The following is a 25,905-nucleotide window of genomic DNA, read 5'->3' as shown; positions in this document are numbered from 1 at the left end:
CTGGATGACAGTGCAAAATTGTTCTTCAGATTATGTTCTGTAAAATGTTCTCAATACTAAGAATCTTTTGAGTCTTTTAAAGAACCATTCACTGAAAGGTTCTTTGGGGAACCAAAAATGGTTATATAGCATCGCTATAAAAAAAACCTCCGTTGGCACTCTTATTTGTATGAGTGTGTTAGTGCTGGATGAGGAGAAAATAGAATTCTGCAAGGCAAGGTCTATTTGGAGGTTCAAATAAGGAGACATGACAGTAAAATGGAAAAATGGAAAATACATTTGCAAATGCAAGATATAAAAAGTTCAAAATTTGAGCAGAACACAGCTGTGTGTCTAATTCTTTTAGAAGAGTTCAACATCAAAGTTGCATTGAAGTGTTCAAAAGGCGCCGATTGTGCTGAGAAAGGGGCCAAGAATAGAAAACTTTTTTTTTCTCGCACTCTTAGTAATGTAGACAATGGCCCCATGTTCCTTGTAAACAATCCATACCTTTAAAAAAATGTTAATATTACAGTTTTTTCTCTTCCAGGACATTCCAGTTAAAAAATGACTAGACATTTTAGTAAGAGGATCACTGGTTGTATTTGACTGATGAACTCATACCTTTTAGTACATGCTCGATGTAGATGTTGCATTTAGTTGCATTGCATTTTCAGTACTTGTGCGGTGTGAAACCCAAGTGTGAATGTCTAAACAGCATGAAAAACCACTGATGTTGACCGTTTATATATTTAAAGGCCTGATATTTGTACAAATATTTAAATATTACATCCTGCTAAAATCCTGCAAACTCAAGGACTTCATATATCCTTTCAGTCCACATGTTTTACTGCATTACACTGATACCTGAATTGTTCATTGTAGTGAAATATTAACATTTGAAGGATCTCAGTATCGCAACCTACACGCAACCTTGTTTTTGTTTTTATATTACAACATCTGTTGAATTTGTGCAGCATTGATAACAATGCAAAAACGATTATTCAATAAAGCCTGCTCATTTTTACCATTAATTCATCTTCTGCGTCTTCTCCTGATTCTTGGGCTGATAGAAGAATTAACAAGGTGTTTTGATATGTTATCAAACCAACAATCTGATGAAGAGAGTGTGTAAGCACAGCAGGATCTAACATTCAACGAATTCAGACGCAACATGTATTATTATTTATTATTAGGACAAAAATAAACATCTGTTGAAAAGTGCATGGAGAAATACTGATAATCATTTGAAATCATATTGTCAGGTACAGAAACATCAGCTAAACAAAGGGCAGAAAGGACTTTCCCCATCCTCACAAAGATGAAACAGGAGCTTCATTTTGTGAGAGATGGATAATAAACACTTTCTTTAAGCATAAAACAGTGTAAATAAAAAATAATGCAGTGATTATAGATAAAGTTGCCCACTTTTTTTTTGTAATTTTTTGTATTCTTGTCCATATTATCTTTGTTACCTTTAAGGTCCAGCTGTAATATTTAATTGAATTCAGTTCATATAATATGTTATTTGGAATGTATATCAATAAACATGATTTGAGTTCATGCACTCCATGCAAATGTTTGTTCAGGTAAAGTGGGTCATCTGATTTATGAAAAATGATCCTGTATCTTAATTAGAAATGGTTTAAAAAAAACATTCATTTATTTGTTTATCAACACATATTATCAAACAAACATATTCAGCAACATGAGTAACAAACCCAAAAGCAGAGCCTATAGCCAAGGCTATGAGTAAAGTTCACAAGTTTACTACTTTGTTGTAATGACTTTGCTATTAGGCTATTCTAAAATGATCTGAATTGTAATAATATATATAATTTATAAAGAATGAGTAGGAGTGTCCAAATTTTGACTGATAGATAATCCCGAGGCACCACGTCCCTGTCTGTCATTAAAATCCATTTCAGTATTAAAAAGATGTAACACTATATGAAGAGTTCATTTGCAAAAAATCATGTTTTGTTTTATTGTGCATTCCAATTAATCTCAATCAAACTGCAGTTGAATAAAAACACGTTAACATAATTAAAAAAACATGATTTTATAAACTCAAACATGATTTTATAAACTCAAATAAACTCTTCACATATTTTTGTAAAATCCTTATCCTCGTTACAAAGATATTTATTATTCCAGAACCAGAGTCTGCACACAGAGGCAGACGGGGTTGCTGGATTGACTCTGATTGGCTTAGAGAACTGTCCATCACAGCTTTTTTTCGCGAGCGGACCAATCAGAGGCGTCTGCTGACCCCGTTCACCCCGCGCAGTGCGCTGACGTGCCCGTCACGTGATGTTTTCGCTGGGCTGTAGTGATGTGTAGCCACCATGAGTGAAGCGGGCAAATAAGGATTTATAATGGCAGCGAGTGATGATGGAGGCTCTGCGAAGATGCAACGTTTCGTCGCGCTGAATAATCACCAGGGGGATACGTCGGAAAGCAGCACGGATCACTCGAACGCGTAATTGTATCTGAGCTACGAACCCGCAGCCAACAAAATGGGCCGTGCATCAGTGTAAAGCGGAGGTAAAGTGACCTTTCATCGCATTGTCCCATGGAAGATCGGCCGCGTTTACCGAATCACGGCGTCATGTTGACACTGGAGGCACAACCGCGGCGCGCTGTCACTAAAACGCCCGCGACCAACAGCCACATCTCTTGTGCTGCCGGGGAGCCTCCATCCTCCTCCTCCTCCACCTCAATCAATAACAGCGGCTCCCGTTTGCCCATGCACTTAACGGCCTCCTCTCATTCTCAGCCTCAGAGGAGGTACCATCCGCCTTACCACTTTAAAGTGCATCATCTGTTCCCGGATGAGAACCCTCAGGATGCTGTATTGAGGAAGAACTTGCCACCGCTCCAGTATAAAGTGCACGACTCTGCCTTCTGCCGCGTACTGAGCGCCGACACCACTGCTGCTGCCCTGGCCGCCGCCACCGTCTGCTCCGGCGGGGTGGACAGGGACATATGGAAATGTGGCTATCTCAGAAAACAGAAGCACGGCCACAAGAGGTTCTTCGTCTTGCGGGGCCCCAGCAACCTAGGGCCCAGTCGGCTGGAGTATTACGATAGCGAGAAGAAATTTCGAAACGCCCTCAAAGCTGCTGCCTCCGGTGTTGTTTGCCCTGCCAAGAGGGTGATTTATCTGTCCCAATGTTTTACGGTGAACAAGAGGGCTGATGCTAAGAACAAATACCTCATTGCCCTTTACACTAAAGACGAGTATTTCGCCGTGGTGGCGGAGAGCGAGCAGGAGCAAGAGGAGTGGTACTTGGCCCTCACCGAACTTATGGCGGAAGGGAAAAAGGGGCAGCTGGACAACGACGAACTCGACGATGGTTACGGGACGATTTCGCCGGGGACTATTTTTAAGGAGGTGTGGCAGGTCAACGTCAAACCTAAAGGCTTGGGTCAGACCAGGAACCTAATGGGCGTGTACCGTCTGTGCCTTTCCGCCAAGACCATTCACCTGGTGAAGCTAAACTCGGAGACGCCTGCCGTCAACCTGCCGCTAATGAGCATTCGCCGCTGCGGCCACTCCGAGAGCTTCTTCTTCATCGAGGTGGGCCGCTCTTCTTCCATTGGCCCCGGCGAAATCTGGGTGCAAGTCGAGGACTCGGTGGTGGCGCAGAACATGCACGAGACCATTCTCGACACCATGAAGGCTTTCAAGGCCTTTCCTGACTTCAGGCCGCGGAGCAAAAGCCAGTCGTCCGGCTCGAACCCCATTCCGTTCATCACTACTCGCCGACATCTCGGCAACCTTCCCCCGAGCCAAACCGGGCTGCAGCGCCCCTCCAGGACAGATTCGGTGACGGGCACGCCGCCTACAGGGAAAAATAGAGGGCGAGGCCAGCGCTACCGGACCTCCAGCGAGGGAGAAGGCACTCAGGACCGCCCCCTCAGCTCTGGAACAGGCAGCCTGGTGCATCTAAACACCCCCGTTCTCAGCGTAGGCCGAGAGGAAAACGGCAGCTGCTGCGCCCACGCATCACCCGGATCTAGCCACCACACCCGGTCCGCTTCCCTCCCTGTGTCTCAATTCCTATCTGCCACCAGCCCCATCAGCGTGTCCAGCAGCAGTGGGCATGGCTCGGCCTCCGACACGCACACGCGCCCCTCGAGCTCCTCCATTTGTGGCTCCCCTAGTGATGGAGGCTTCAACTCGTCTGATGAGTTCTGCCCCAGTCCGTGTGACTTCAGGTACTTTCACGCAAGTTGCACCACGCCCGAATCCCACGGCAGCACTCCGCCCGTTCGGGAGGACTATCGGCTGACTGAGTACATGACCATGGATTGGCACAGAGATGGGGCGAGGACTTTCGAAGAGGAGAGCAGTTACATGGAGAGGACTTTCCTCAAGCTTGCACATTCATCCAAGCCGAAGCTTGGCGGCGGTGGCGGTAGTTTGAGTATCACGCAGCAGAAAGCTACACAAACCTCATCCTCTTTAGACGAGTCGAGCCCGGTGGAGTCAAAACGACACCAGGTTTGCTCGTGCCTGCTGAAGTCAGCCTATAAGTCTTACTCCGAATTACATCACCCAAACAAGCCTCCCTTGCTCAGCTCTGAGTGTCAAAAGAAACTGCCAAAAGATGATGGCTACATGCCCATGATCTACAGCATTGCTCCCTCTCCGAATGCAGATTACATCCCTATGCAACCCCGAGCAAACCACCCTGCTACCCTGGACATTCCCCCCTGTTCCTCGCAGCAAGCGGACCAATACGGCTACATGAGGATGCTCCCGGGCGACAGCCCCTCCAGTAGGGAGCAAGCGGAGTATGACGACTACATGGACATGTCCCAACTTACCGTGGCCGAAGGCTTTTCTCAGTCCTCGCCCGAAGGTCCAAAGACCTCGTACTTCTCGCTCCCGCGCTCCTACAAAGCCCCGTCACGAGAAAAGCGCAAAAAGATGGAATACATTCCCATGTCCCCGGCCGAGCCCCCAAGCCCGCCTAGTCCCGGAGAGTACATTCACATGGACTTTGGGCCCCGTTCCTCTCACGCCGCTGCTTCTCCACCCTCCGTAAATTCTCCCTCCACTCCGCCGCCTTCTCAACCCTGCTATCGGCACTGTTGCTCCTCACCTGACCATGACTACTTGGGCCTAAACATGGACAGCCTCCTGAAGGACCGCCCTCCTCGGCACTCGCTCGTAGCGCCGTGGAACCCGCCCAACTACGCCCGTCCCTTAGGGTGCACTTACGGGCAGGCATCGACTAATTTAGAGACGTACGACGAATGCGGAGTAGGTCCGTTGAGAGCAATGCAGCACCTTTGCATCTCCGAGCGTCTGGCGTTCGGTCATACGGAGCCCAAGGTCATCAGGGCGGACCCACAGGGAAGGAGACGACACAGTTCGGAGACATTCATCCCCTTGCCTGCTTCTTTTGCTAGCGGTTGTGGAATCAGGCCCTCAGCCAATCAGAATCTCCCCGAAGCTAGCAGATGGCAAAACTCTAGCTCCTTCGACAGCATGTGGTCACACTCGGGCGCCTCTCCCAACTCGGCAGCCCTAGCGACAAGCTCCGCTAGTGGAGGGACGCCTCAGAACACCTCATCCAGCTACCTCAACTACATCGCTCTGGACCTGAGAGAAGTGCCCAGGGTCACACGCGACACTCCCCCTCCACACCGAGCTCACAGTAACCTCCAAGAGAGCGATGCTTACGCTGGTATAGACTTCTCCGTTTCGGGAGGACGTGCCACTGCCTCAAAAGGTTGGTTGCATCTCTGTCTCCCCTTATGCTACAAATTAAGTGACGGCTAGTAGTTCTCAAAAAGCTGCTTGCTGCATCAACATTCATTACTTTGTTTGTCCTGTACAAATGCAAACAGCTGAGACAGTTTTTGAGCAAAGTGCATTGTGTGATGTAAATTAACCTAAACAGTCTATTTGTTAAGATGCAGTTGTGAATTGCATCAGTGTTTTCTTTTAATCAAATGAGTCTTTTCTACAGTCCTGAGGAGAGACGATGGAGCAGAATTGTCCTGTCAACTTGACACTGGCATGTTGTTGTTTTAGTGAGAAGAGAAACTATGAAAAATGTTGTTGTTGCATTCAAAGATGTTATTTTTTTTCTCACTGACTTTCTGAACTGATTGAACATGATTTGAAATTTGGTTTTGCACTTTGAATAACACTGGGAAAAGAGCACATCATGTGCACAGAGCGACTGTGCAAACACAGAGTTGTGATGTGCAAATATGATATTAAAGGAATCCACTTGCATGCTGCCTAAAAAAACTTGCTTTCGCAGTTTTAACAGTCAAGTAAAACCTTTCACCAAGATGATTTAAAATGCTGTTTTTTTCTTTGAATGCTGATTTCTGGTCTATCACAGATGCATTCTTGCTTCCGATATCCTACAAAAGTTTTTTTTCTTGCTCACCTATATAGATTTCAAAAAGAACTTTGTGGGTAACGTTGCGCTCACATTGTCATACAAGTAAGCTTAAGTGATTTTTCTTACAGTATTTATAAAAGCTTTAAAGAGACTTGCACTCACACTTATAATGAACAACAAATAGAATTCCATACCAACACTGCAAAAATGATTTTCTAGCTTAGTATTTTTGACTTGTTTTCAAGTACAAACATCTAAGCATTCTTGAATCAAGATATATTTACTTGAGATCCAAATTACTTAAGATATTAAGTCTTGTTTTCTGAAAAATGTATTCAAATTTTTTCAAAACAAGAAAAAAAATCTGGCAATTGGGTAAGAAAATAATCATAAAAAGGGAAAGCAGGATTATTTTTCTTGCCCCATTGGCATTTTTTTTCTTCTTGTTTTAAGCAAAAACTAAAAATTTAAAATATTCTTTTCAGAAAAGTCATTTTGCTTCTCAAGCAAATATATCTCGATTTTTAGAATGTTTAGATATCTGTTATGGAAAACAAGTCAAAAACACTAAGTAAGAAAATCATTTTTTGCAGTGAATATAAGTAAAGGTTATTTTTCTCTCAAGCTCATCATTAAGAGATGATATATCATAAGAGATGAGAGGTGTATATTTGCTGGAATCAAATAACCTATAAAAACAAATAACAGCAGGTTTTTGCATTTAAGAATTTAGGAACACTAAAATCAAATGGATCCTGCTTTTTTGTGAAGCAAAAAAGCATATTATTAATATTTTAATGAAGAGTACGTGATTTTGGAGAGAGAAAAAAATCATTAAACCCCTAATGGGTTCAAATATATACACCATAAAGTGTTTATCAGTCTGTTCTTTTAAGAAGCATTTAATACTACTATAGTAAACTGAAAAAAACTACTGATTTGTGTGGTTTCAATATATATAAATGGGCTCTGCTTCATAAAGAATTAAGCTGATTGATGTCCAAAGTGACTTTTATTGTACATTTGAGCATGCATTGGCTGGAAATCAAGCCCACGACCTCTACTGTCCGAGCTCTAGGAATGCAAACATCAACCACATTAAAGCATTTCATAACGTGCGATCTGTCTCCTCACCCTTGCAGATTGAGTGAGTCAAACGCTGGTGCCCGAAGGGGAATCAGGACACGGAGAATCCACTGAACTCTGGAACGCCGAAGAGCAAGCCGCCTCCTCCTCTTCCTCAGACCTCCAACAACAAAGACTGAGAAACTACACAACCTCTTATGCTCTGTATTTCCCACATAACTGCCTCAACAACCGGTTTCTTTTGTCCGAATGATAATATTAGTTTTGTTTTTTTCTTTCTTTCTTGTCTTCGGTCTTGTTTACTAGAGCGGGTTCGCTAAATTAGAACTGTGAGCTTCAGATATCTAGCACTTCTATTTTTGTGTGTACGATATGAAACGCATCACAGCTCTTAGGTTACAGGTTTATGTTTCTCCGCGCAAAATCGGATGTAAATAGGTGAAGCTTGTATATCGAGTATCATTTTGTATCATCTGACACTCGCCGTACTTCGTTCCGCCCTTTTTTATTTGTATAAAGTAATTGAGTATTTTTTCAGGGGTTAACAGTGAACGAACTTGTCCCACAGGCCACTTCTGCGAAGACCGCGTTGTTGCTGTTGTTGTTTTCGTTGTGTACAGTTATGAAATCATCTCGCTCGGTGTTTTGGGTGCATGAAAACGTCCCCTACGAGAGAGCGTCTGAGAAATGAGGCAACATCGGGCGAATTTAAAAGCACGACACGCTTCGAAACGAGTACGAGAGCACTTTTTAGCCGAGACAGTGTTTCGGAACGGATGCTACCTCCCGTTCACGCCGTTGGGAAAACGCTCACAAAATCCTTTAGGCCTCACCTGTATTAGTGCGATATCAAGTATTGCCGACTCTGAGATGCAAAACGCCGCGGCTTTTTCTGTCCCCGTGTGGAATATTCTTGTTTACATCAATTGGGAGTGTTTTTGAGCCTCGATGTAGCCACCGCTCACAAAACGACGATGTTTACTACTTCTTGCGGTTACGTATTTTGCATTTCACTACTAGTCTTACGAACTGCCACAGTACTGAAGGATAACGTCGTGCTACTTTGCATTCCCCACGTCGTGTCGTTTTTTGTTAATTTATTGATTATTTATTAAACGTCTGTGTTTATTTATTGAATCCAGTGTAGTGGCGTTTACCGTTTGCCGGTGAGCGCATTCGTACGAATATAGTGCTTGCTGAGAGGGGGAGTTCAATGTATATACAACGTCAGACAACCTGTTTCCCCTCATCTCTCTCGAGCCTTTTTTAACTAAGAGTTACTAGGGTCTTTTTTTTTTTTTGCTTGTACCTGGAAGCTTTATATGAAGAGATTTTGGGTTGAAGTTGTGGTTGAAAGCTGTGTAGTAAGATGTGTACGCTTTACAGTAGTAGTCCAGATTATGTTGGGACGAAACCATACGTCGGTGACTTTTTCCCATCTTTCTTTGACTAGCTTTTGTCATGCTATTGTGTCATGATATTGCTTTGCTTTAATGTAAAATGTGAAATGAAAAAAACAGTAGTATACCGTTTCTTGGGGATTTTTCTACACAATAACTACCGTGACAGCCTGGGAAAATAATCCAACTTGTGTTTTGTTTTTTTTATACTAGGGGCTCTTACTGAGGTTATATTTTGGGGATACTGATATTGTTTGGAATTGTGTCGTTTGCCTTTTACAGTGACTGAAAGGAAGAGCTGGACAAAAAAAAAAAGAGATGGGCAAAGTCTGTGCCAACAACTTGCTGTTCATCTGGTCAGTACTCACTTACGCTGAAAGCTTGTGATTGGGTTGAAACATGTTGATGATAACGACTGAAGCAGACCATTATCAGCGCCGTCTTCCTTTTGTAAATATTGTAATTTTTGATATCCCTTCTCTCGTCAACACGCTACACGGCACCTCGCTTGGTTTCAAGGATGAGGGTGTTTGAGTTTAGTTTTTTTTTGTCCTTTTTATTTGGTCACTTCTGCATTTTTATATATATTTTTTTTTCCGTGTATATTTATTAGATTGGGTTTGCTTGTAATAGAGCTATTGCAATAAAAAAGTGCCAAGGTATCCCTGACTGAGTCATGCACTTGTGATTTCTTGTGTCTAGTATGATGCAACTTTGCTGTGGACATGTTAAGACCCCAGTTTTTCCACTTACTTGTCCTGTATCTTAGTTGATAGCTGCTGCACTCTGCTGGCCAGAAAGAGAATATTTACAGTTAAGCAACAATTAGGAAATATATGAATATATAATCCATTAGTAAATCGAGTTTCATTTCCTAAATTATTATTTAAAAAGAACTAAAACACAAAGATGCACTACTGTTCAAATGTTTGGGTTCAGTAAGTTTTTTTTAATGTTTCTTATTCTCAGCAAAGCTTTATTCAATCAAAAGTACAGTAGTAATATTGTGAAATTTTATTACAATTTAAAAGAACAGTTTTCTATTTGAATATATTGTCAAATGTAATGTATTTCTGTGATGCGCAGCTGTATTTTCAGCATCATTCCTCCAGTCTTCAGTGTCACATAATCTTCAGAAATCAGTATAATATGCTGATTTGCTGCTCAAGAAACATTTCGGATTCTTATTTTTTGAAAGCTGAATATTTTTGTGGAAACTTAAATTTTTTTAGGATATTTTGATGAAGATAAAGTAAAAAAATGTTTTATTTAAAATAGAAATCCTTTTTTTTTGTCAATTTAAGGCATCCGTTTAAAAAATTTACAATTTATAATACATATTTGAATATATTGTCAAATGTAATGTATTTCTGTGATGCGCAGCTGTATTTTCAGCATCATTCCTCCAGTCTTCAGTGTCACATAATCTTCAGAAATCAGTATAATATGCTGATTTGCTGCTCAAGAAACATTTCGGATTATTATTTTTTGAAAGCTGAATATTTTTGTGGAAACTTAAATTTTTTTAGGATATTTTGATGAAGATAAAGTAAAAAAATGTTTTATTTAAAATAGAAATCTTTTTTTTTTTGTCAATTTAAGGCATCCGTTTAAAAAATTTACAATTTATAATACATAAAAAATCAAAACCTTACCCAAAACGTTATGAACGGCAGTGTATATATATATATATATATATGTATTTCTTTAGTTACTTCCCTATAGTGAAAATGAAATATAAAAATACATTTATTTCATGCTAAGTATACTACAAATACATTTACATATTTATGTACTTAATAAAAAATACCCTGCGATTGTACTTTTAGTATACTAAACTGCTATATACTTGCCAGTCTGCTAAACTGGAACAACTCATTTTGTACTTAATGCACTTTAGTTGTGTGGAAGTAGTGCTGAAGTCCAACTAAAGATACACTGAAGAATATTTGTTTTATTTTTTGATACTTCAGGTACACTTTAAATATATTGCATTTAAAGGCTGATATTATTCAAAGACTATATAATCCTCACCAATAGTGATATACATTTTTTTTTTTCATTTTAGGCTTAATATTAAGAAACGTGCATTGTGCACAAGCAGTAATCCAAATTTGTATATCAGTAAGTCTCGAGCGATATGTCAGTAAATATGTTAATAGATTTGAACTATACTTAGTATGAAATAAATGCATTTGAAATATATTCCTTTACTAGGGTTAGTAATTTTTTTTTGTAATTTATGCAATAAATCTTTTCTTTGAATAAGTTACATATTAATATTATATAACACATTAAAGAAGAGTCCTGTTCAGATTTGTCATCTTTTATAAACATACAAAGACAGCGTGGACATGAAAGGGACAATATTCACCGATAAATTATAGGATCTCATAATTTAGTATCTTTACAGTTGATTTCTTTTTTTAAAAACGTGATAGGACCGCGCTAAACATTTTTAAATATCTTCATTTGAAGCCATATTTACAGATGTGCAGGGGTGGGTGAAATAATTAACCCACTGTAATAAGGAAAGGAAACATCACCTTTACCTGTCAGAAACATAAATATGTCATAAAGAGAGGCACTTGATTAACCAATAAAGTTGTCGTTTTTTTTCCTTGAATAACACTGAATTAAAGATGTCTGCATATGATCCATCTCCTGCAGTCAGGAGGTAGCGTGCTGAGGTTGTAAAAGATATCATCCTCATCAAAGCCTTCACCTCTCCATGATACAGTACGGAAAAGTTCATGTGAACACGACGAGTTCTCTGTTTGTTTCCACAGTTAAAAACACAAGTCTCTTACACGGCCTCTGAACGAGGCTAAACGTCACACAAAGTTGCTACAGGATCCTTGGTTTCTTATTTTCCTCACTGATAGGCTTTTCTGCTCTGCTGCTGTTTTTTGCGTACGGGAAGCGTGTGCTCGGTGTTGATCGGAGGCACTTGTGCGGTGTGGAGCAGAGCAAGGCTTTATCCGTGGACTGATCACACATTTAGGATCTCAAACTCCTCTTCTGACTCAAAAAGCTTGTCTGGGGACTCGATGAACTCTAGAAGAATGAGCACAGGCGGTAAGAATGATATTCAGGTTATGAAACAAATGGTTATGTTGCATAGTCTTCTTTTGAATCACTTGCTACGAAGCCTGTATTTGTTATATAATGCCTTAGAAAAACCCTTATATTTCTCATGAGACTTGTATACGTTATAACTATGGGATTGGGAACTATAATCCATTGTAACTTGGATATAATGTGTTCATTTCTTCACTTAATAAGGTATTATGCATGCACTAAGAATATCCTGCTAATGGATCACAAATACAGGCTTCATTGAAAATTTGATCACACAATGCAGCTGTGCTTCTTCCTCAGTACCTGCTCCTGTGGTCTGCACCTCTGGTTTGGTGGGAGGAACGAACGGAGGCCAATGAGACGGGTGTTTCTCGACCAGCTCGAACATCCGCAGGTTTCTTTTCTTAAGGAGCTCCTTAAAATCAGAGCGAACTAATGAGAGCAAGTTAAAACTGTAAAGAAAGCAAGCTGGTAAATCATGTTCTTGATCGGTCTAACCTGCTGAACCAGATCACACCAGCTGTCAAAGTCCTCCTCACTCTTGCAGAAAAAACCCTAGGGACAAACATTCACGTTTACTGATCCGTGAAATCAAACCCTGAATCTAACATCTGCAGTGGAAGACGTTTGGCTCATTCTCGCATTTCGAGTCGAGAAGTGAAATGGTCTGCCTTCATGAGGCGGCTGGTCTTCATTTTCGATGGATGAACATTTTTAAATCATTTGTCATCCTGGAATATGGGTCTGTCTTCAGACAAAGCATCAGTTAGGGGCCGTTCGCACAGAATACGTCTTTGTGTCTAAAAATGCCAGACGCAGCTCTCAGGAATGCTTTTTAAAAAAAAGCTTTCTCCGCCTTGTTGCCGTCAAATAAAACAGTTGCCATGCTGACTTTCAGCTGTAAACAAAAGCTTGCAACGCTTGCCCCGCCTCCGGGCTCTTCTGATTGGTCCGCTGTTTTGGAATGACATTGATGAGTGGCGCTGCGTGTAAAAGTTGAAATTCTTTTAACTTGGCAAGGGGTCTTAAAAACAGGCAAATACGTGAGACCATCATACACGTCCGTTTAGCGCACTTACATAGAAAAACAATGGAAACGTCGTGCATTGGAATGGAAAAATGCATTCTGTGTGAACGGCCCCTTAGAGTTAAAAGAATTATTTCCAAACATGTCACAAAGATATTAATAACTGTAATAAAGATTCAATCCCAAATTCTTAAGCAAATGTTCTTGCATATTTAAACCCCGATGGTGACTTTTTTATTATTTTTTTTATAAATTATCTTATTAATCATACATTTTTCACTAATTAATCATGATTAATTGCATATTAATATAAAATATTTATTATAAAACGGAGAGTTCCGGTCCTTGATTCTGATTGGCTGAGCTGCGTTCGAAGCTGTTGTAAATTACTCTACAAACACACACCTTTGTTTACTTCTGTGTGACAACCACTTTGTTGCAAACACAACTGTTTCTGAGGCGCTACATTGTTTGGTGGAAGAATACTGTTTTTATTACCATTACACTTTATTTGCTCTGTTTTATTTTGTGAAACCTTACTATGCATATGGAATAACCGTTTTATAAAAGCAATAAGCCCCGTGAAGCCGTGGTTTACAGTGAATTTATAACAGTTAAGGGGGTTTTAATGCCACTTAGCTGTTATAAATTCACTGTAAACTACGACTCCACGGGGCTGATTGCTTTATATTGTAATAATTTCACATTGAATCTCCAAATGAACGTAGAAACAACATAAAGATGGTACATTTTAAAAATGTGTTTAATGGCATCTTTTTTACTAAGTAGTCTATTATTAATGAACACCAATAATGCTACTAGGCTGCATTTACACTGCAAGTCTTAATGCACAGATCTGAATTTTTTGGCCCGCCTGTTCACTTTAGACATGACTGGTGTCCGATATCGGTGTAATTCCCGCCCAGAATTATTGTCGCTTTACTATGCACATAGTTGACCCTCGGGTTTTGAATGGCCGTGCTATTAAAATGATTCATATAATTCACGTCGAGTGGCCATTATTATATGCTAGCATGGACAACAGCGGTCATGGATGTTTTACAGCACAAAATCTGACTGAACGGATCATTTTTATTTGTTATTTTATTTACAGCTCGTTAGAGGTAGAATTCTTTAGTGAACATAAATCAAAAAACATTGGGAGTTCTGCGGGGAATTGGATATGTGTGTTTAGACGTAGGTCGGATGTCCAGGTATCGGATATGTATCCGATTAAAATCCACATTTGAAAGTGGCCCAGATCTGATGTGAAAAATCATGTGGATTTTTGTGTTTACACATGTGCAACAAAATCCAATCGTGTCAGATGTGGGCAAAAAATCCGAATTTTTGTGCCAGTGTATGAAAATGCAGCCTTAAATGCATTTTTCCCTCAATTTAAGCCATCAATTATAGCCATTCAACGTTACAACATAATTTAAAACCATTGTTTTTTAAACATTTAACAGGTTTAAAAAATATATAACAACTTTTAGTTTAAGTGAATCTTCACATAAACTACATGCATGAAAATAGATTCATTTTATTCAAGTTATAAAAGTTAATCAGCGAGTGTTGAGCAGCGAGTGATTTCTCTTTTTTTGTTCTTAGATTTCCATCAATGACAGACTGCAGCAGGTTTCACTTTAAAAGCAGCGCTGTCTCTTTAAAACCTGACGCACGTGATGCGGATCTGACACATTTGATTTTCTCCCAACTCTTTACAGTCATTTAGGATTTTTAATCTCATTTAAAATTGTGTTTACGAGATCACTGGCCAAAAACGTGCATTTGCATAATTGTGTGTTTTTGTGCATTGAAGCGCTACTGTCTGATCCAGCTTCCTGTGTTCGCATGCACACGTCGGATGCTTGTGTTCACAGAGAGCTGCGTCTCAGACGAATTCACTTCTCGTTTGGCAGTGACGTGGTTTGAGCTCTCACCAGCGCGACAGACGGGTCCAGGCTAGTGATTTTCATGCGGTGTGGGGTCCTCTGACAGTGATAGCTCTGGTCGTCCACAGCACTGCCTGAATCAGTGTCCACGGCCTGCTGCGTGGTGTGAGGGTCCAGATAGATCAACTCATCATCTGAAAAAGAAAAAATGAGAATGCCTCATTTTCCAGGATAAAGCATTGCGCCGATTCCTTCGATCAATTCATTTTCAATGGGAAACACGTTGGATCATGCATATGTATTTAGTATGTCATTTTACTACCCCAAACTCTGTAAGCGCCAACAAAACTCACCGATAAATCCAATGAAATAATAGGCGAGGTTGGGCTTTCCTCCCAAAACACCACACGACTGAGGCATCTTAAAACACTCCTAGGAAAAGAAGATGAAACGTGTGTATATATGACACATGAAAAACTTACTAAGAAAGATAATATAATCAAAGCTGCGTAGATTACTTATAAAGTGTAGTCTGTTACTGATTCCAAATTACTTGACAAAAATTGTAGTTAGTAGTTAATTGTAGCCTACTTTTTATATAATCAGATAATTTGTTTACTTTTCATAATAATATAATCAGATAACTCGCTTATCACATTGATTTAAACAGGATAATCTTGTACAATGTTGATATAAAAATACAAAGAAAAAGGAAATATTTTCCATTCGTTGTTATTAACAACATGAAGTGCATTAAACATTACATTACATCAAGGTTTCCCACACTAGGGTTTGTGAAGGAACTGCTGGGGGTTTGTGAGTTTAATGAAAAGCTAATAATTAATTAAATCATAAAAACACAAAATTAAAATCCTTTTTTTTTTTAAATAAAATCAATCCAAATAAAACACTAAAAGATGTCATATTTTATGTTTACCTGCATGTCGTTTGACCATTTATCAACGTCAGAGAACCGTGAACATGCAAATGTGTTGCTTGATTAATAAAATAGTTATTTTTAAATCTAGTAAATGAAAGAGTTTCAGATGACAAAATTTTGGGAAGACGTTTTAGGAAGATTCAATATTGCTATTGTGTGAATAATATGTAATCATGTAAATAATTTTAAACAAAAATGACTGTAGTCTGACTACGAGTATTTTAAAATGTAAGTACTTTTTTTTATACTGTAATCAGTTAGTTACTACCCAGCTCTGAATATAATAGACTCTTCAGACAAAGAAAAGTGTCGTACTTTGAAGGCCTGAATGTAGACGGGGTTGATGCTGTTAATGCCCATTCGAAGAGGAATGACCAGCAGCAGGGGCCTCCAGTCCAGGGGCCTTTGGGACTGAAGGTTAAGTGTCTTTCCCTGAGCCTCTGAACAGCTCTGGCCTGACGCTGGCACTTCTCCTTGGCCACAGGGACCAGCTCTGGACCTGCTTTCCCGGCCTGGCTGCTTACACTGTTTCTCTGGTCCAGAGGATAGAGGTGAGAACATCAAGACGGTTGGAAGAGAGAAATAAGAAGATTATTCATCCTATTTAAACTTCCTTCGGCTCTAATGAAGTCAGGCCGGAGGAGAACTTGGGGAAATTTCTCCCAAGGTTTTTCCTCCATTTCTAGGTTCCTTCCTATTTGGCTTGCTTAGTTGGGGTTTAAAAGACACTTAATGTTCAGTAATATTATTGATTTAGGTGCACTGACACTATCGGGCGAGAACAAAAGCTGGATTGAATTGTGCTGAATGTGACACTGTTTGAACTCTTGATACATTAACTCTTGATACGTTATTGAACTGAAGTGAATCAACATTGAACTGACTTGAGATGAATAATGACACTATCGTAGAGCTGCTTTATGGTTTTAATTCACTCTTCCACAAATTAAGGCTTAAAAGGGTCTTTTCATGGCATTAAATGTTGCAATGCACTTAAAACTAATATCTGTCAGTGCAGAATGAAAACTTGTTTTCCCTTTGAATTAAGTTTAATTTTAATCAATTTCTCAGAAAACAAGACTATCTCTTAAGTCATTTTGCTTCTCAAGTAAATGTATCTTGATTTAAGAATCTTTAGACATTTGCACTTGAAAACCAGACAAAAACAAGGAAGGAAATAACTTTTCTTTGCAGTGTGATCAGAGGTTTGGTAAAATTTCCTTCCATATTCTAGTCATTTGAAGTAGAGCTATTCAAGCCATAAGTAGTTGGGGTTTAAAAGACACTTAATGTTCAGTAATATTATTGATTTAGGTGCACTGACACTATCGGGCGAGAACAAAAGCTGGATTGAATTGTGCTGAATGTGACACTGTTTGAACTCTTGATACATTAACTCTTGATACGTTATTGAACTGAAGTGAATCAACATTGAACTGACTTGAGATGAATAATGACACTATCGTAGAGCTGCTTTATGGTTTTAATTCACTCTTCCACAAATTAAGGCTTAAAAGGGTCTTTTCATGGCATTAAATGTTGCAATGCACTTAAAACTAATATCTGTCAGTGCAGAATGAAAACTTGTTTTCCCTTTGAATTAAGTTTAATTTTAATCAATTTCTCAGAAAACAAGACTATCTCTTAAGTCATTTTGCTTCTCAAGTAAATGTATCTTGATTTAAGAATCTTTAGACATTTGCACTTGAAAACCAGACAAAAACAAGGAAGGAAATAACTTTTCTTTGCAGTGTGATCAGAGGTTTGGTAAAAGTTACTTCCATATTCTAGTCATTTGAAGTAGAGCTATTCAAGCCATAAGCTTCTTCTTTTTAAGAAAAAAAAATCTGTCGAAAGGTGTATTTTCATACTTTGAAGAGTTACTAATACAAGACATTTAAATTTAGAGACCATATTGATGTATTGTGTTCCACTCATTTTATTCCTTTAAATTTACTTGATCTTAAAAAGGTCTTACATTTACCATCATAAAAGCTGCAGAAACCCTATATATAGCTCAACTGAAGTTTTTACAACTGATGAATATTAACACACTTATTTTCCTGTTTATTACTGTGTGAAGCTGCTTTGAAAGAATCAGTACTGTATAAAGCGCTATATAAATAAATGTGATGTGACTAATCAGAAAAAGACACTTACTGATGTCTTCAATAACAACTGTGTTGTCCATTGACACATACACAGCCAGTGTATTCCAATCATCAAACAGGGCAAGTTTCCTGCAAGCAGACGGAAATTTGCTGTTAGTTCACACATACTGTTGTGTTCAAACTACGAGATTTAAATGGTGCTTTCATTTACAGCAGTGTGGCATTCTTTAAAAGACCTTGTAAAGCGCACATATTATATATAATAATTATGATACAGTACTTCATTACTACTTCACCCAAAAATGAAAGTTTGCAAAAAAAAAAAAAAAAAAAAAAGGTCTTCACCCTCAAGTCATCCAAGATGCATATGAGTTTTCTTTCTTTGTGGGAACAGATTTGGTGAAATGCAGCATTCCATCACTTGCTCACCAATTAATCCTCTGCAATGAATGGGTGCCGTCAGAATCCAGCAGTTTGAAGTTAAAAACATAGCTTTTGGCTTCACAAGACGTTAACTCATAAAAGCTGCAGAAACCCTATATATAGCTCAACTGAAGTTTTTACAACTGATGAATATTAACACACTTATTTTCCTGTTTATTACTGTGTGAAGCTGCTTTGAAAGAATCAGTACTGTATAAAGCGCTATATAAATAAATGTGATGTGACTAATCAGAAAAAGACACTTACTGATGTCTTCAATAACAACTGTGTTGTCCATTGACACATACACAGCCAGTGTATTCCAATCATCAAACAGGGCAAGTTTCCTGCAAGCAGACGGAAATTTGCTGTTAGTTCACACATACTGTTGTGTTCAAACTACGAGATTTAAATGGTGCTTTCATTTACAGCAGTGTGGCATTCTTTAAAAGACCTTGTAAAGCGCACATATTATATATAATAATTATGATACAGTACTTCATTACTACTTCACCCAAAAATGAAAGTTTGCTAAAAATAAATTTAATAAAATGTCTTCACCCTCAAGTCATCCAAGATGCATATGAGTTTTCTTTCTTTGTGGGAACAGATTTGGTGAAATGCAGCATTCCATCACTTGCTCACCAATTAATCCTCTGCAATGAATGGGTGCCGTCAGAATCCAGCAGTTTGAAGTTAAAAACATAGCTTTTGGCTTCACAAGACGTTAACTGATGGACTGGAGTAGTGTGGATTACTTGTGATGTTTTTATCAGCTGTTTGGACTCTCATTCTGACGGCACCCATTCACTGCTTATAGGATCCACTGGTGAGCAAGTGATGGAATGCTACATTTCTCCAAATGTGATGAAGAAACAAACTCATCTACATCTTGGAATGGTGAGCACATTTTCTGCAAATTTAAACAAAGACAAATGTGTCCAACAACAAAATATTATTTTTAAGATATCAGTCTTTGGAAAAGAAAAATTACACTTGCTTGAGTACTTGAGCCACTGTGTTCGGTCCATACCATTCTCCAACAGACTTGCCCTCTCCAACGCCCATCTGAGCTACACAAACAGGACACACAATACTCGTGACTTCAGTACCTCTGCGATGTACAGGACTCACACACAGAGACTTTCAGATAGACAATGCAATGATGTGCACTTGCTGTGAACTAATGGTTTTAAACAAAATGTGCAATGGTCATTGAGAGGGCTGGGCCAATAATAATGGTCTTGAATGACAGCAACACAGCCACACACACGCATTTTATGCCTTACCCATCTGGTGAATAGAGTAGCAGCTATCCTTCTTGTCTAAAAAGCAGTGCAAGATGCGATGATACTCTTTGGGCTGACGTTTCTCTGCATCCCATCTCCAATCTAGAACACACAGTGAAGCAGAGAACTTCAGAGGTGCAGTATGCAATACTAGAGGTTGAAATACTGGAGAGAATATTGGAGAGTTGTTTCTCCCGCCCCTCCTCCTCAGACTCGACACTCACACGGGTTGCCAGATTGAGGACACGAAACAGAAACAAGCACAATTAACAATGGAAGGCAACAAACACTGTAAGTTTCATTTCTATATCAACAATCACACTGGTCACCCTTCATACAGAAATACTGCGAATACAGTGGAGTAGTACAGTCGCAGCTATTCCACACATCCGTTATCGGTAAGAAGCTTCCACGTTTGCTTACCCCGACCGAGGTGCCTGCTGACCAAAGCCTGTGCGAGGATCATCTGTCCACAGCGGAGCATGCAGCCCCATCCCGCGTCTGATGAAGGGCCTGTTCCTCCTGCAAACCACAGAAACACACCCTCCTCAGCACACTAAGCATCCTCTAATCAAGACTGAAGTCAGCTCCATTTAGCTAGACTAGTTCACTTGCCACTTACCTATGGGAGAAAACTTTTTCCTATACGTGAACCACAGTCGTGACCGCACATCCGAGAGCAGCTCTGGTTTCTCTGGAAAATGATCGTTGCTAACAATCAGAAATGTTTCTTGAGCGGCAAATCAGCATAGTAGAATGATTTCATGTGAAGGAACATGTGACACTGAAGACTGGAGTAACGATGCTGAAAATTCAGCTTTGCGTCACAGGAATAAATTATGTTTTAAAATATATTCACATGATTGTTTTAAATTGTAAAAATATTTCCTAATATTACTGTATTTTTCTGATCAAATAAATGGAGCCTTGGTGAGCAGAAGAAACTTCTTTGAAAAACATTAAAACTCTGACCATCAGTGCACCAGAGTAATGTAACAGTAAATGATGCATAGTTACCCTATGGTAACTATATTTTGTTAATTAATATTACACAGTACTTTTAATATAATTACACTGTAACAAGGACAAGAGAAACCCAGATTTAATATCTTAATTCGTGGTTAAGGCAGGGTGACCGATACGCAAAATCCAATTTAATAAGAGCGAGTGTGTTTATATAGTTAATTAATTCCACTACATTATGCCCCGTCTTACTTGTTTTAAGATCATAACATGCTCCCAAGATCCATACTGGCTCGTCTACATCCGGCAGGTCTTCTAGGAACTCGGAGAACACGTTGATTTGATTCTCATACTTGGCTAGAACTGGAATAATTGGTGGCATGTTAGTGCTGTGACACAATCACAGTACATTTCTGATGGAACAACAACACGTAGCAGCACTTCACAATTAGGGAGTTAAGCAGAGGTACTACATCTTCTGACATCCCAACACTGGGATGGTCACAGATGCTAATGTACCATATACTTGCATATAATAAAATGACATAATCAGACACCATGCATTTACTGGGTACTCTAAGGAACTTGAGCACCATGGTACATAGCATGGTAAAATTCTCAAACCTGGTTTTACCATGGTAATTTTTTTGTTAGTGCCTGTGCCAACACACAGAGTAATAACTTTGGTCATCTGAACCACAACAACAACGACTCGTGGAGCAGACGAACTCTATTTGTCTGTATTTGCAAGTGAGAGACGCACAGGCCACTGAAGAACAATGAGAAAACTTGAAACTCAGTTACGAAATGTCCTCTTTGGGAACCCCTAGCAGATCTCACTAGACTTTTGTCGACGCTTCACTAACTTAAAACGTCGCGTGAACGTTGTCAGCCGAAAGAATCGATAAATCGCTGCTATTTTTCTTATTTGTAACCATAAATTTCCTACCTGCCTCCATCCTCCTCCGTCATCGGATACAAATACAACGCGGTGCATTGTGGGTAACGCAGTCCATGTCTGAGTCGTTCTAATAGTCAACCGCGCCAGAAAAACTACACTGACCAGATTGTGGGGCTAAGACGCGGAAGTCAAATATTTGTAATCATAACATGCACTGGGGCTTGTAGTCTATTGAGCCTCCATCTTTTTACGTCATTTAGTTTCTATTTTCCTACAACAGAGGCTGGGAAAGCAGCGGATTTGATAAGATACGTTCAAGATATCACTCCGAGGTATTGATGTGCCTTCTATAAGTTAGTATAATAAAGGAAGTTATTATTGCTTTGTTGAATAACATACTAGCTTGACCAAGCTAGTCCGCTAGCTCATTCGTGAAGTTTAGTTGTCATGTAATCTAAATGATATTTTCAGCATAATTAATAACCTTTATTTAATCAATGTTTACAGTTTTTGAAGGATTAACCTATTAAATGTTTGGTGCATGAAGCATCCATCATAAATACATGCTAACATAGAGATTTTAGGTGTACTGTGTTTTTAGCCTTTTTAAGCAACTGTTTACAGTTCATTAATTGCTGTGTGGTGTGAGAAATTAATTTGTAAAAACAAAAAAATTAATATGACTGCATGATGGTTATAAAGAAATGAGAAAAGTCACATCAAAGTCGTTTTTAATTATAGCATTGTGATGTTTCATGTTGTCAGCTGTTCCAAATATGTTCCAAATGTGATTTTTATCTCCAGATCGCAGATATCAGGTGCAACATGTCCTACGTCTTCATCAACGACTCCCTGCAGACCACCGTGCCACTGCTGCAGGCCTGTATCGACGGGGATCTCGCTCACACTAAGCAGCTCCTGGAGTCCGGGTTCGACCCAAACACCAGGGACTGCCGCGGACGGACTGGATTGCATCTGGCTGCCGCTCGGGGAAACGTGGAGATCTGCTCTTTGCTGCATAAGTTTGGTGCCGATCTGTTGGCCACTGACTCACAGGGCAACACGGCACTGCACATGTGTGGCCATGTAGACACCATCCAGTTCCTGGTGTCCAACGGCCTTAAGATCGACATCTGGTCAGTGTTACCGTGGTACAGTGACTGTATATAATGATACTGAATTACCGTAGTCCTATACTGGCATTCACATGCTATTCCAAGGTACCTTAGCAGTCAAAAATGTCATGACACTTGCATATATTTTATTTAGAAAAATCAAAACTAGGAAATAACAGATGGAAGTATTGCAGGAGTTTTCAAACTTTTCGAAGGCACAGACCTCCAAATATAATGATCACATAAAATAATATAATATAAAGGTAGATAAATATTTTAAAAACATACAGTACACTACCGTTTTTTAAAGAAATTAATACTTGTATTCAGCAACACATCAAATTGGTCAAAAGGGACTATAAGGCATTTATAATCTTACAAAAGATTTCATATAAATGCTGTTCTTTTGAACACAACTGTTTTCAACATTGATAATAATCGGAGATGTTTCTCGAGCAGCAAATTAGCATATTATACTGATTTCTGAAGATCATGTGACACTGATGACTGGAGCAATGATGCTGAAAATACAGCTGCGCATCACAGGAATAAATTATATTTTACAGTATATTCATGTAGAAAACAGTTATTTTGAATTGTAATATATTTTAAAATATTTACTATATTTTTGATCAAATGCAGTCTCGGTGAACAAGCGTTTTTTAACATAAAAAAAAAATGTGAACAGTAGTGTAAATGTGAAAAAGAATAAATGTGTACAGTGTTATCTGGGAACTACTTTCTGTTCAGTTGATCTCAGGATTTCTGGCCGGTCTTTAAGCATAATATTACATTCTGATAATGATGAACTTTTATTATTCTATTAATTATTTTCCCACTTCACTCTCTTTTTTTCTGCTGACCCCTTAGCTCCTCCTTGTGGTCTCCTGAGGGCCCCGGACCCCAGTTTGAAAACCCCTGACTAACAGTTCACATATTACAGGGCCAGTTCCATGAAATGTGGTGTCTCGCTCGATGAGGATTCATGAAGTTGCCACAAAAAGTCTGACCGCTTTATGTCCATGCTTTTTGATCTGAACAGTAATCACAACGGAGCCACTCCGCTAGTGCTGGCCAAGAGACGCGGTGTGAATAAGGACGCGCTCCATCTGCTGGAGGGGCTGGAGGAACAGGAGGTGAAGTGCTTCAACCGCAGCTCCCATACCAGTCTGGAGAAGATGCACATGGCTGAGAATGAAAGGTGAGATGATTGCCATTACCTGTTTTTATAATCCCAACTTTCGAACGTCTGAATCGTTCTTCATAAGTGTTCTCACTCATTATGGGCTGCTGTATCTCGTGCAGTGCCATGGAGAGCCACTCTCTTCTCAACCCACACCTGCATCACAGCGATGGCGTGTTGTCCAGCTTCCGCACTACATGGCAGGAGTTTGTGGAAGATCTTGGCTTCTGGCGAGTGCTCTTGCTGCTCCTCGTCATTGCTCTGCTCTCACTCGGCATTGCGTATTATGTCAGCGGAGTCTTACCTTTCGCGTCTAATCAGGTGGAACTTGTGCACTAATATGAAAGCTCATTAAAATGATTTTTTTAAATCTTGCATTAGCCGATGATTGTTCCTACAGTAACCACGCTTTAAATTGTAATCATACATTATGTGACTGAATTCTAAAATATTTTTGTGTATATGTAAATAGACCTTTCATGTGCTATAAACAGTTTTTCATTATGCTTGTGTTAGGAAGAATCTTTTTATTGCCTATTCTGCACCCGTTCATGCTATCGTTTCTGTTTCCAGCCCACATCACCACCTTTTTATTTTATTTAAATTATTGGATTTACACATTAATGTTTTGTGATTGCAAAAAGTGTTTATCATGCACATGCTTTAACAGTGGTGTATGTGAAATGGGTTCAAGGTCATTTCTACAGTTTGGTGGATTTTATGTCCCCGTGAAACACTACGGCAGATTTTATGTCAATATTAACCAACTTTAATTCCACATGGTTTTCCATACATTACCAAAAAATAATAATAATAGTCATAAAGCACTTAACAGACGTTTTCCCATGTCACCAATCATGTTTTCTCAACTACACTTGGAAATAAAGGTTGCATATACATTTTCAAATGCGCAATTGTGAGTATTATGTACATCTACTTATTCTCTTTGATGCAAAATGCAGTTTATTATGATACATATTTTTGTAAAATATGTGTGCGTATACATATTTTACAAAAATATGTTACATGTGCATCTAAATAACATTTAGACATAAAACATTTTTTTTATCCAGTATAAATGAACATGCATATACATACATTTTTCGAAAATGCTGATCTTCTGCTAGCATGCTGTTCTTTTCTAGCTATAATGCGCAGAGATAACAGACATCATAGTTTAAATGTGAAATGAAAAGTACTTGGTCAGGATAGGTTATACTACCCTGAACAGTGTGCTGTACAGTTTTTGGTAGACAAGCATTTTCTCCCTCTGATAAGATTTTTAAAAATTATGTTTTAAACATTTTCTTCAACAAAACTCTTCATTTCGCCACCTTAGAATGGATTGATTGCATAAAAATATAATTTATTAAATTAGATTGCATAAATTCAGTTTATGAATGTAACATTGCATTTCGCTACAGTGACCTTGAAATAATAACCGTAATCCCCGAAACGTGTTTGTTTTCATAATCAGCTATAATCAGTGTTGGGGAAAGATACTTTTAAAAGTAATGCATTACAATATCGCGTTACTCCATAAAAAAGTAACTAATTACGTTACTTAGTTACTTTTTATGGAAAGTAATGCATTGTGTTACTTTTGCGTTACTTTTTAAATCTGGGCAGGGCTTGCTTGCTTATTTGTTTTTAAAATAAAAAAGTTATATTTTTGGCAAATATAAAGCCTTTTCACACCAAACGTGAAATGAATGCGCCTCAGGCTGAAGGGAAAGTACAGTAGAATGCAGAAGAACACACTTCAGCAATAAACAAAGACACACAAATGTGTGTCTAGAGTAATTTGTGCTTATTAGTACGCTTGAACTGCATCATCGAAGGTAAGACATTGGTTAATGTCTAACAGGTTTGCATCATATTCTGAGTTGCATTATTTTTATTCATTTTGAGGAATACTGAATCTGTGTTTTTTGTTGTTGTGAGTGATATTAATGCATATTCATATTTATTTTAGAACTACAGTAACATCTGATTTCTCTCAACATGGGGACAGGAGAGCTATCAATCAATAAATTGGGGGGAAAAAGTAACTTGCGTTACTTATATTTGAAAAGGTAACTCGGATATTCTCTTGTAAATTAAAAAGTAATGCGTTACTTTACTAGTTACTTGAAAAA

General features: G+C 39.0%; 3 protein-coding genes across 7 annotated transcripts in view; 2 read left to right on the top strand and 1 right to left on the bottom strand.

The window, feature by feature from the left end:
* Positions 1 to 2,293: 2,293 nt before the first annotated feature.
* Positions 2,294 to 9,501, top strand: LOC107581880 (insulin receptor substrate 2-B-like). 2 transcript variants are annotated; one of them, XM_016267556.1, is made up of 2 exons: positions 2,294 to 5,726; positions 7,496 to 9,501. In XM_016267556.1, exons 1-2 carry the CDS (start codon positions 2,555 to 2,557, stop codon positions 7,498 to 7,500), a joined length of 3,177 nt encoding a protein of 1,058 aa, XP_016123042.1. In that variant the 5' UTR covers positions 2,294 to 2,554; the 3' UTR covers positions 7,501 to 9,501. The 2 variants fall into 2 exon arrangements, with proteins under 2 accessions (XP_016123042.1, XP_016123041.1); XM_016267555.1 differs by lacking the exon at positions 7,496 to 9,501 and adding an exon at positions 5,967 to 6,549.
* A 2,250-nt stretch (positions 9,502 to 11,751) lies between these two features.
* Positions 11,752 to 21,561, bottom strand: LOC107581879 (cysteine protease ATG4A-like). 2 transcript variants are annotated; one of them, XM_016267552.1, is made up of 13 exons: positions 21,518 to 21,561; positions 20,821 to 20,931; positions 20,228 to 20,299; positions 20,029 to 20,127; positions 19,606 to 19,707; positions 19,317 to 19,389; positions 18,584 to 18,663; positions 16,098 to 16,315; positions 15,196 to 15,274; positions 14,891 to 15,036; positions 12,419 to 12,475; positions 12,224 to 12,335; positions 11,752 to 11,896 (listed from the first exon to the last, which is right to left on the bottom strand). In XM_016267552.1, the coding sequence occupies exons 1-13, from the start codon at positions 21,525 to 21,527 to the stop codon at positions 11,832 to 11,834; spliced, it is 1,224 nt and encodes a 407-aa protein (XP_016123038.1). In that variant the 5' UTR covers positions 21,528 to 21,561; the 3' UTR covers positions 11,752 to 11,831. The 2 variants fall into 2 exon arrangements, with proteins under 2 accessions (XP_016123038.1, XP_016123039.1); XM_016267553.1 differs by lacking the exon at positions 21,518 to 21,561 and having other exon boundaries at positions 20,228 to 20,316; positions 20,821 to 20,860.
* Positions 21,562 to 21,687: 126 nt separating this feature from the next.
* LOC107581878 (ankyrin repeat domain-containing protein 46-like) overlaps positions 21,688 to 25,905 on the top strand; it is a 9,604-nt gene continuing 5,386 nt past the window's right edge. The window contains exons 1-4 of one of the 3 annotated variants that reach the window (XM_016267550.1): positions 21,688 to 21,801; positions 22,274 to 22,605; positions 23,627 to 23,785; positions 23,890 to 24,553. In XM_016267550.1, the coding sequence (XP_016123036.1) occupies positions 22,295 to 22,605; positions 23,627 to 23,785; positions 23,890 to 24,106 (687 nt within the window). In that variant the 5' untranslated portion in view covers positions 21,688 to 21,801; positions 22,274 to 22,294 and the 3' untranslated portion in view covers positions 24,107 to 24,553. Of the gene's footprint in view, positions 21,823 to 22,273; positions 22,606 to 23,626; positions 23,786 to 23,889; positions 24,554 to 25,905 lie in introns of those variants that run through there. The other 2 variants (XM_016267548.1, XM_016267551.1) reach the window with 2 other exon arrangements.

Source organism: Sinocyclocheilus grahami, unplaced genomic scaffold (genome assembly GCF_001515645.1).
Source record: "Sinocyclocheilus grahami isolate Dianchi unplaced genomic scaffold, SAMN03320097.WGS_v1.1 scaffold39.1, whole genome shotgun sequence".
In the NCBI taxonomy this organism is placed as follows: domain Eukaryota; kingdom Metazoa; phylum Chordata; class Actinopteri; order Cypriniformes; family Cyprinidae; genus Sinocyclocheilus; species Sinocyclocheilus grahami.
This window is presented reverse-complemented; position numbering and strand designations above follow the sequence as displayed.

What these genes read in the sequence shown, in the direction of transcription:
- LOC107581880 (XM_016267555.1), top strand. Translation starts at nt 2,555, where the DNA reads ATGGAAGATCGGCCGCGTTTACCGAATCACGGCGTCATGTTGACACTG. An exon ending in ACGTGCCACTGCCTCAAAAG is followed by an intron (nt 5,727 to 5,966) that starts GTTGGTTGCATC and finishes TCTTTTCTACAG; the next exon opens with TCCTGAGGAGAGACGATGGA.
- LOC107581879 (XM_016267552.1), bottom strand. An exon ending in CAGCAGGCACCTCGGTCGGG is followed by an intron (nt 19,708 to 20,028) that starts GTAAGCAAACGT and finishes TGTGTGTTCTAG; the next exon opens with ATTGGAGATGGGATGCAGAG. An exon ending in GGTGCAGACCACAGGAGCAG is followed by an intron (nt 11,897 to 12,223) that starts GTACTGAGGAAG and finishes TCATTCTTCTAG; the next exon opens with AGTTCATCGAGTCCCCAGAC.